Source organism: Microchirus variegatus (genome assembly GCF_963457635.1).
Source record: "Microchirus variegatus genome assembly, chromosome: 15".
Classification (NCBI taxonomy): domain Eukaryota; kingdom Metazoa; phylum Chordata; class Actinopteri; order Pleuronectiformes; family Soleidae; genus Microchirus; species Microchirus variegatus.
Window position 1 is genome coordinate 12296490 of NC_139816.1, and position 9739 is coordinate 12306228.

Here is a 9739-nt window from a genome sequence, read left to right on the forward strand (position 1 = left end):
AGACAGAAAACCAGAGACACTGTCGGAGTCTCCTCCACCTGCACCCCGACGGTCTATTTTATATTTGTGGTAAATATTCAGAGACTTTGACTTTATACTGTATATTATAAAAACAAAGAGCAACCTGTGAGGAGTGTGATGTAAACAGATATTGTTTACAGCGAGGATGCACCTGCATATTTTTCTGATGTACATTTTATAAAAAAAATAAAATAAATAAAGTAAAGGTTTAATTGTGATAAATAAATAAAAAAAGGTTTTTATTGTCTTTATAAAGTACAGAATATATGTGGTAGTGTGACGGTGAGTGTTCTGTGGACGTTGCCACAGAGACAGAGAAATGTGCTATGAAAACATTAACGCTGTAATTTTACTTTTCCTTTATAAAAAAAAATAAATCCCAAAATACTTATAGCCTGTTGAACTTGAATATCGCACCTATAATATTTTCTTGGGGGGGAGCGGAGATTAGTCATAAAATATTCTTTATGAGCAAATCAGGGTCTGTATTTATCAAAAGAATTTAGCCAATTAATGTAAAAGAGCTCCAAAGAGTTCTAATTATGAACTCTCGTGTGACCACATGATTAATTAGATTACATGTTCAAGCCGGGAACAGCCAATCAGAGACGAGAGACAGAGTTGTGATCATTTAAAAATGTGATTTTAATTTGCAAGAAGAAATACAACGATTGATTAAACGATTGGAAATTAACCAAATTCTGTGAGTAAATACATTTGCTGGTGCTTGAGATTTTACTAGACGGACGTCAGATTATGATTTAAATCATTTTACCACACCGACAAGTGCAGGAAATCCTGACAAAAACAAAGAAAACAGTATTATGAATTATGGATTATACAGATAATGAATTGATCAGTATTACAATTATATACTTTACAATCATCTTTTAAAACATGGGGTGAGCCATGTGTTCACCGCCCTGAGTCATCATTCCCTTCAAGTTTTAATAGATTTTACTCCTGCATTTGAAAGTGGGAGTAAATTGAAGAACTTGTATCTCTCAGCAGTTTGATAAATACAAGCCCAGATTTTACTGGTAAATATGCGCAGATTGTTTTTGGAGGATTTATGTATGGTCCACATCTGGTGGTAGTTGTGAAAGATCTGTAAGTGATTAACCCCACCCCTTCATGTGTCACCAGCTTCTCTTAAGAGGGACCACATAGATGTCTTCATTCTTTATGTTGGCCCTTTATTATCACCAGTATGTGTGTGTGGATGCCTTTGTTTCGTGCATGTACGCATACTGCGAGAGACAATAATTGGTTTAGAATGTGTTGCGGCCCTTTAACCAAATATCAGTTTTATCTGTTTTGCGTGTGCTTCTGTTCGTGTGTGTGTGTGTGTGTGCGCGCGTCTCTGTATGTGTGTCAATGTCTTGTCCGTGTTGTGGAGTCGCTACTGGTTTTTAGCCCAGTTTGAGAAATATTTTCTCAGTGCCATAGAAAACAATTAGATTTGTTTTGCTACTGTGAGTGTTTCCCAACAACAACAAAAACAGAGAAGAAAAAAAAACTTAAAAATTGTGTTGAATGATTGTGAATGATTTTTTTTTTTTTTTCTGGACCACATTATAGATTATGTCTTAGAAATCATGACCAATGAAAATCACAGAGACAAAAAATGTACAGTATGCTGAATATTAACTGTGAGCACATACAGAGGCGTTTGAATATTTCCTTTTTTTTAATTATTGAACCTGTGGCCCCTTCTGTCATTTGTTATTACTTTACATTGCTGCAGTTTTTAATCCAATAATCAATGCTGCCTGCCTTTATTGTCGCTAAAGATTTTCTGCATTGTGCAATGTTGTTCTAAAATCCCTGAGTCAAGCAGCCATTGGGGAACAACACAATTAAACATATTGATATTTCCTGCATTGGATGCTCACGGGTGGGCTTGTTGTTTTGCACGCTCAATAAAGTGTTTATTTTACCAAAACGTTCAGTGGCACGGTGGAGCAGTGTTCAACATTATGTATTTTTTGTACTGTAGTATACACTGTACTTTTTACTGCTGAGCAATAAAACAAAATTTAAAAAAAACGTATCTGTCTGATTGTTTTTCTCTTGTAAAATAACCTGAATCACTTCGCTTATTTCTTTTTTCATAGGTTTTTGTGACATGCTTTTGGAGAGGATTTCTAATATGTCACACCTGATTGTTACGTAACACAGCGGCGTTAACATTCTTGTCGACCCCAGCACATCCATTCATGTGGTGAGCTGGAATTTTCTCATTGTGTTGCATCAACAAACATGACTTTAGTTCAATAGTCTGTTTACAAACCTGGTTTTCTACGAAGGAGAAGGTAAATTAGATGACAGTATGCGTTAACCTTTGTTTGAGGGAGGTTTTCCTGGTTAAAACGAATATAAATGACTGAATATGCACTATTGTTTTGACTGTTGAATGTGTTTACTGTCATAAAAGTGTGTAACAGTTGTTTGTAAAAACAGCATATACATTAATGTTGACGCCTTGCGCCAGATTAAACGTCAAATGTGAGGATTCACAAAGAAAAAATGTTAATGTAAATGTAATATTAGAAAAGAATTTATGATGAAAAGCCATCTAAGATCTATATATTTTTATGGACGTCTTGAGAAGGCCAACACAACAACATGCTCATTTTAAGTCATAATTGTGGTTCAGAAACAATTTAGGAGATAATGAATCACAAGTATTTAGTCGTTAGTATCGTGACCTTGATTCAAATAATTATTATAAGTGAAAAATCACTGAACAATCTACCAATTATTATATTATGTTAAGAAAGTGGATGATTCATTGGAATGAAAATTGTTCATTCGAAAAAACTAGTTCAGTTAATTCAAATGTACAAATATTGTGGCTTACTAGTTTTTATGTGTCACGTTCTCATACTCAACTGTTCTGGACACAATTGATCTAATAGTTAAATAAAGAATATTTGTTTCAGTACAAAACTTTTAAAGCTTCATTCCACCCAAATGTTACTTTATGTATCTAAATACTCCCTTTACTCCCAAATAATGACTGCCTTTATTAAACACAGCAATGCATAATGATATATATATATATATATATATACATATAAATATATATGTATATATATATATATATATATACATGTATATATATATATATATATATATATATGTATATATATGTATGTATGTATATATATTCTTACATCCTGCACCTAATGACATTGGCATATTTTTCCTAGTTTATTTTATGTTATTGTATTTCCATATTTCTGTTCCTAATTACATGTTGTAGCGTTGTTATTATTGTGTTATTATTTATTTATCTCGAATATGTTCAAATGTCTTATAGTACAGCGTTGTAAATGAGAAGTTTAAATAAATACATTAAATAAATACATTTAACACGTAAGACTCATACTACATCCGGTTGAGGTTTGAAGTGCTTCCGGGTTACAAAACAGATTTGTCAAATATCCTGTGCATGGCATGGTTGGTCGCAAGGCTGACGGTTTGGTGAGAAAAGCGGGGTGGACATTTATTTTTATCAGTGTCTAACATAAGTTAAAGTGCCACAATAAGGACTAAGTCGGTGTCTTCTGTCCTCTAACGCTTTGAGCCGCTGTCCTTACTTTACGAGAACGAATTTTCCACATTTGTCATCGCTCAGCCAGTTAGCTAGCTGCTTCTTTGACGCTGCTCTTTGAAAATGGCGGACGTACCGACGGAGAAGAGCCTGGACGATTTCTTTGCCAAGCGGGATAAAAAGAAGAAGAAAGAGAAAGGAAAGGGGAAAGAGTCCACCGCCGCCCCTACGTCTGCTGCGATGAAAAAGCTCAAGAAGGATAAGGAGAAGTCGGCGAAAAACGAGAGCCCAGACGCGCAAATCGAGAAGGTAACCGACGCTACTGTCCGGGAACTTTTCTGCGTGTGTTCCACACACAGATGTCGTGTCACATTTTTTTGAACCTGACACAGTTTGTGTTCTCTTTACACTCCCTGACAACCCTCTCGTATCACGCCAAGCCGTAATGGAAGACACGGGTGATAGTTACGGGACAAAGCCGGGTCGCTAGCTAGCATATGGTGGTTTTACCCGGGCACACTTTGTGATAATACCTGTCATCCTCCTTTTTATATGTGTATATAACCGTGGGCTAGGTATTAAAGCCGCAGTTTGACTCATTATTAAACCTGAGGTCATGACATAAAACCGTCTCACTGACATTGGCAAACTGTCATTCCTCATGCTTAGTGTCGTGGTCTTCACGGTTAGGCCGAGCCGCCATTTGTCACAAGTTTGAACTGGTGTGACGGCCTATTAAGATTTAAATCACAAGAGCAAGAACAACACTGTTATATGCATTTATACATCATTGTTGTCCACATATGCTTACTTGCCACTGTAAGTATTGTGTACCCAATAAAGTTATTCCGATTTAAAAAAAAAAAAAAGAGGCGAATCTGGTAACTGGTCAGATTGGAAGGAAGGAGAGAAATTAATTTAAGTGACAAAAAAAATCACCGAACAATCTACAGATTATTTAAGAAATAATTATCAGATGATTCATTGATAAGGAAAATAGTTCATTGTTGGCTTATTGCAAAATACATCAATTTGATTTTAAAAAGGCATTATCTGGATAATAAAATGACCAGTGTGGTATTCTGCTGTATCCGCACCATGAATTCAGACATTGTCTTCTATTGCCTTTATAATTGAACACACTAGGACCCACGGAAATTGTGATCTGTCCAAGTTTTGGGATGGTCCAATTAATTTTGCTTGAATTATAGTCACAAAAACATATTGACATCTTGTGTTCCCACTAGCCACGCCAGTCTTGCACCCAGTCAGTTGCCGCCCTTGTCGTTTTTTGATCTGCATGCGGGTTACTGTGGCAACCATGGTAGTGGCCAAAAGTGCATTTGCAAGAAAAGCATGCTGCATTCTTCTGCCCTGATATGTTTTTAAATCGTCTTTTTTGGCCTATTGGTACATGATGATAACCTGCTAAACCAGTCATAGCGCCACATATTGGCACACATATTGGCAACATGAAGTATGCCTTCACTTACTGACATTGTTTAATTTACATGAACATTTCAGGGTGTGGTCTAGATTTGCTTTACTCTGACAAATTATTTATGGCCTACCTTGATAATCGATAATCGGTTTGAAGCTTTTTTTCATGATTAAAACCAGATTTCTGATTGTTTTAGCTTCTTAAATGTGAATAATTTCATGGTTTATTTGCTCCACATAACAAAGAAATCATTAAAATGTAATAATTTTGGTTTGTGGACAAAAACAAGACATTAGAGTACATAGTCATTTCCAGCTTTGACAAACACTGATCAACGTTTTTTAACATTTTCTGACATTTTATTGACCAAACATTCATCGATTAATCGAGAAAATAATCGACAGATTAATCGATTACGAAAATAATCGTTAGTTGCAGCTCTAGTGGCGTGTACATCACGTCACATTTTTTGCACAATAATTTGGAAGTAATATCTGAAGTCATATTTGTTCTCCTGTCACAAGTGTTTTATCAGTCCGGATGGGATGACCAGTGTCATTTACTTGTTTTGTGCTTTTGAATTAATGCATCCTTCTGCCAAGGAGGACGAGGAATGGAAAGAGTTTGAGCAGAAAGAAGTGGACTACAGCGGACTGCGACTCCAGGCTCTACAGATAAGGTGTGTTTGGTTGTCATGAGTCATCCATCACGTATCACGTGATCCTCAGCTGGGCCTCCTGCGACCATCCTGCCCAAATTTTTCACAAATAATTGAATACGTTTCTGCTATGTTAATTGCCCAGTCAGGCACCAACAATACCAATTTTACCTCTCTGGTTTCTGCTTCTTAAATGTGAATGATTTGGGGGGGGGGGGTTTCTTTGCTCTTAGTCATTTAATGAAGCAGACAACTTTATTTGTCTGCAATGTGCAGTTGCAGTTTGGCGTAATGATTAATTTAACAGGTTTTCAGGTATGATTTAGCAATTTATTCCAATGATGATAATTGTGATACATTTCACATCAAGCAAATCTGCCCAACTATGAGGTGACGTCATGCCGAGTACCGACTTCCAATATAAATGGAAGTGATGGGATGAATAAGTAGAAAAGAGCTGCTAACCTGATTAAATAATCCTGAACATCAGTCTCAGTTGAACTGTCACTGCAGATGTTTTAGTGTTGTTTGGAGGTATATCACAACTGTGCTCACCTGTCCCTCACTTTTGTTTGTAGTGACGAGAGAGAGGAAGAAGACTACGACAAGGAGGAGGTTGGCGAGGATGGAGAGATCATCGTGTTCAGTGGAGACAAAGTGTCCGGGCCCTGGAACAAATCTGGAGCTGCTCCTCCTCCTGCTGCTCCAGCAGGTGAGCATACCGACCTCCACTTTTATTTCCTGTTTACGAACTTGAGGAATCATCACTGATGATAATTTCTCCATTTTACAATGACCTCTAAATTTTCAAGCCATTTTATAGATCTATGCCCATGTAAATTGATTTCTGTAGATAAAATAATACAGGAATCTACGCCTAAAAATATGTGTGTTTCTTGTACATCATGGTTTTTTTTCCTGTGCTTTCAGAGGAAGTAGAGGTGCCTGAGTCAAAGCCTGCTGGTGTATATCGCCCTCCAGGGGCTCGGCTGACCACCAGCAAAAGAGGGCCGAACCAGGGTCCTCCTGAGATCTTCAGTGACACACAGTTTCCCTCTCTACTGGCCACCGCCAAGCATGTGGAGACACGCAAGTAAATAGAGCTCACTTTAACAGACAAACTGTACAGTTGGTCTGTCTTTCATCTGTCTGTCATACCCTGATGTCACCGTCCTGTTTGTTTGTAAGAATTCCTAGCAGTTGCCTAGCTACAAAACCTCTTGTGTGGTGTGTATGTGACTTAAACGCACGAGAAAAATGCAGATTGCAGTTCCTTTAAACTTTTTTTGTATTCAGTAACAACATTAAATGTTCTCATTTAGGATGTAAAAAAACTAACTGTTCAATTAGCTGTTAGTAGGAATATTAGTAGGAATAATAATAAACATATTTACATAAAGTTAATGATATTTGTTGATGAGAGTATTATAAACCCTTAAAAAATACCCCTCTAAGGTCCATTTAAAACAGATAAAGTTAATTATGGACAATTACACAATCGATTGCAGTTTGATGTTTTAATCGATCGACAGCCTCAGTTTCAGTTCTTAACTCGTCCATGTCTTTTAGGGACAGAGAGATGGAGAAGACCTTTGAGGTTGTGAAACACAAGAACCGTGGCAGAGAGGACACCGGCGGCGGTGCCATGCAGCACTTGCAGCTTGACAACCAGTTCGCCATCCTGGGGGACAAATAGAGCTGCACCGACCCCCCTCCCCTCCGTCCTCCGGCCCCTCCAGCTCGGTCCAGCTCTGCCCAGCCCCCTCGATGGAAGCTGAACCTCCAGCTATGTGGACTGCAGTCCTGACGCAGCTCACCCTGGCTCCACCACCGCCACCAACACACTGGTTACTCACACGCACACACATACACGCGCAGTGACACTCCCTTTTTAACTGATAAACAAGACACTTGACATAAATTCGGTGGGCAAACCTGAAGGACTGCATCTGAAGGGGCTGTTCAAAGATGGACTAATTGAAAAGGAATTGGCAAAATACACCCAAACGTACAGCACTGCAACAGCAACAAAAGACAACATGGTTGTCCTTTTGTGGATTGTATTCAAAGCGGCAGTTGTGACGGCACAACTTCTCTCTGGACTTCAACTCGCTTTGATAAAGCCACAGAGGATCTAATAAGATGATTTTACAAACTTTTGTGAAAATATCTATTTTTTTGCAAGATTGCTTAAAAAACCCAATCACACATGGTTGTTTGTGGGGTGTGTTTTTGTTTTGAGGGGAAACTACCTCAGCAGCATTAGCTGGGGGTGACCATGTGGACTGTGTGGTAGTGAACGGGGCAAAGACCAGCAGCTCCTCGTTACAAGCTGGCTTTCTGATTTAGAAACTTGAAGCTTTGCTTTTGTTTTTCTTTTGTTTTTCTCCTTCATCGTCATGACGACACCCTGCAAAGATCGATGGACAAGAAGAAATAGGTTGCGGTCCTCCATTTAGATTCTCTATATAAAGTGGCCTTACTGATAAGAGAGAAACTGCTTTGTCATCTGAAGAGAACTCTGCTTGTTGTCTCTCGGGCTGTTGCCTGCTTCTGGAACTCACCACTTTTGGGGGGGGGGGGGGACACATTTAAATATGAAAAAATGTCCTTCTGTTCAAGAATGTAGTGCTGATGTAGTTTGCCTGATGATAACAACTACTAATCGTCTTTCATATCCACTGTTGTTTTTTTCCCTGCTTGTTAATTTTTGGTACATTTAGATCTCAGCAGAAGCGTCTTTGAAGTTGAATCTTATTCTTCTGTTAACAAAGGCTTTACTGTCAATTTGACACTGATGTTACAATATCTTTTTTTTCTTTTTTTTTTTTCTATAATTTCCATTATCATGCCGTCTCAGTCCAGAGGTTGTTTGTGCATAACTTCATTTTCACAGATTGACAGTAACTGCTGGTCTGTAAATACAAGCTCTCACCAAATCATGAGTACTGGAGTCCACTATCCAAACCAGCTCTATGTTTGCCCAATAAAATCAAATGGGTTTTTACTACAAGCAAAACATCATGTTTAGGAGGTGAACAACTGGATTTATGTTCTGTTTCTGTCCTTTCCATGAAAGACGTCAGGGAGTGTTGTTCCCTGCTGGGACACCGTCGGTGGACACAGAATATTTGCAATGAAACAAAGAGTCTAACACACACAAATAAATGAATAAATAAAGTGATCCTCTTGAATTTAGTCTTGTCTGAATCTTTATAGTGGTTGGCTGTGGATTTTCTCTTATTGGACAAGAAAAGTATATTTTTCCCCATGTATGTGATGAATGTAATTTTTACTGTGAGGTTTTTCTTAAAATATACTAGGGGAATAACCAATAACAATAGTTTGCCTTGTTCATAGTATCCCAATATATTGTAATTTATAGTATCACTAGATTCTTGCCAATCCATAAGAACCAAATTCACACAATCACACAAACATTTTAAAAACGATAATTTAAAGCAGGTGTAAACATTGGCGGAAATAGTAAATCATAATTTTTGCTCTTCAAATCTGTCTAACGTCTTCTTGTTTGTGTTCCCTGAAAAGACAGAATGACCAACAATTGGACAAGACTTCAATGATGAAAAGCTGTCAAAAGTTTTTGCCGAACCAAAAGGGCGTGGCCACGGCAACCATCAGAGTTTTGGTCGCCACGAATCAGGGAGTGCCCTATAACTTCGCCATACATTGATCGATCGCCTAGAAACTCCATACTTTACACAAGAGACCAGCCCTGGACATGACTATGAATGTGGAACTTCACTCAACAGGAAGCCAGCCATTTTGAATTTAGCTAACATTTCGCCACGTACCAGGAAGTGCCCTGTAACTTGGCCCTATATTGACCAATTTGCTGAAGTTGTGAGTACAAATCTCATTGTTTTTTTTTAGTTCATGATTCACTTTCAAGCAATCAAAAGCTCTAAGAAAACCTGAAGAACTGTAAGACCAGGTAGCTCAGCTGATCACCATACCTGCTGTATAGGGGTTCATGATCCACCATGTTGAAAAGTATAAGGTCACGCTGTGACCTTAAGATTCCAAATCACTACAGGAA

The 9739-nt window shown here is 38.0% G+C and overlaps 1 protein-coding gene across 2 annotated transcripts; it reads left to right on the forward strand.

Moving 5' to 3' along the window:
- The first annotated feature begins 3487 nt into the window (after positions 1-3487).
- On the forward strand, positions 3488-8832 carry cdv3 (carnitine deficiency-associated gene expressed in ventricle 3). 2 transcript variants are annotated; one of them, XM_083901762.1, is made up of 5 exons: positions 3488-3889; positions 5624-5700; positions 6258-6391; positions 6610-6772; positions 7249-8832. In XM_083901762.1, exons 1-5 carry the CDS (start codon positions 3704-3706, stop codon positions 7373-7375), a joined length of 687 nt encoding a protein of 228 aa, XP_083757888.1. In that variant the 5' UTR covers positions 3488-3703; the 3' UTR covers positions 7376-8832. The 2 variants fall into 2 exon arrangements, with proteins under 2 accessions (XP_083757888.1, XP_083757889.1); XM_083901763.1 differs by having other exon boundaries at positions 5627-5700.
- Positions 8833-9739: the final 907 nt, after the last annotated feature.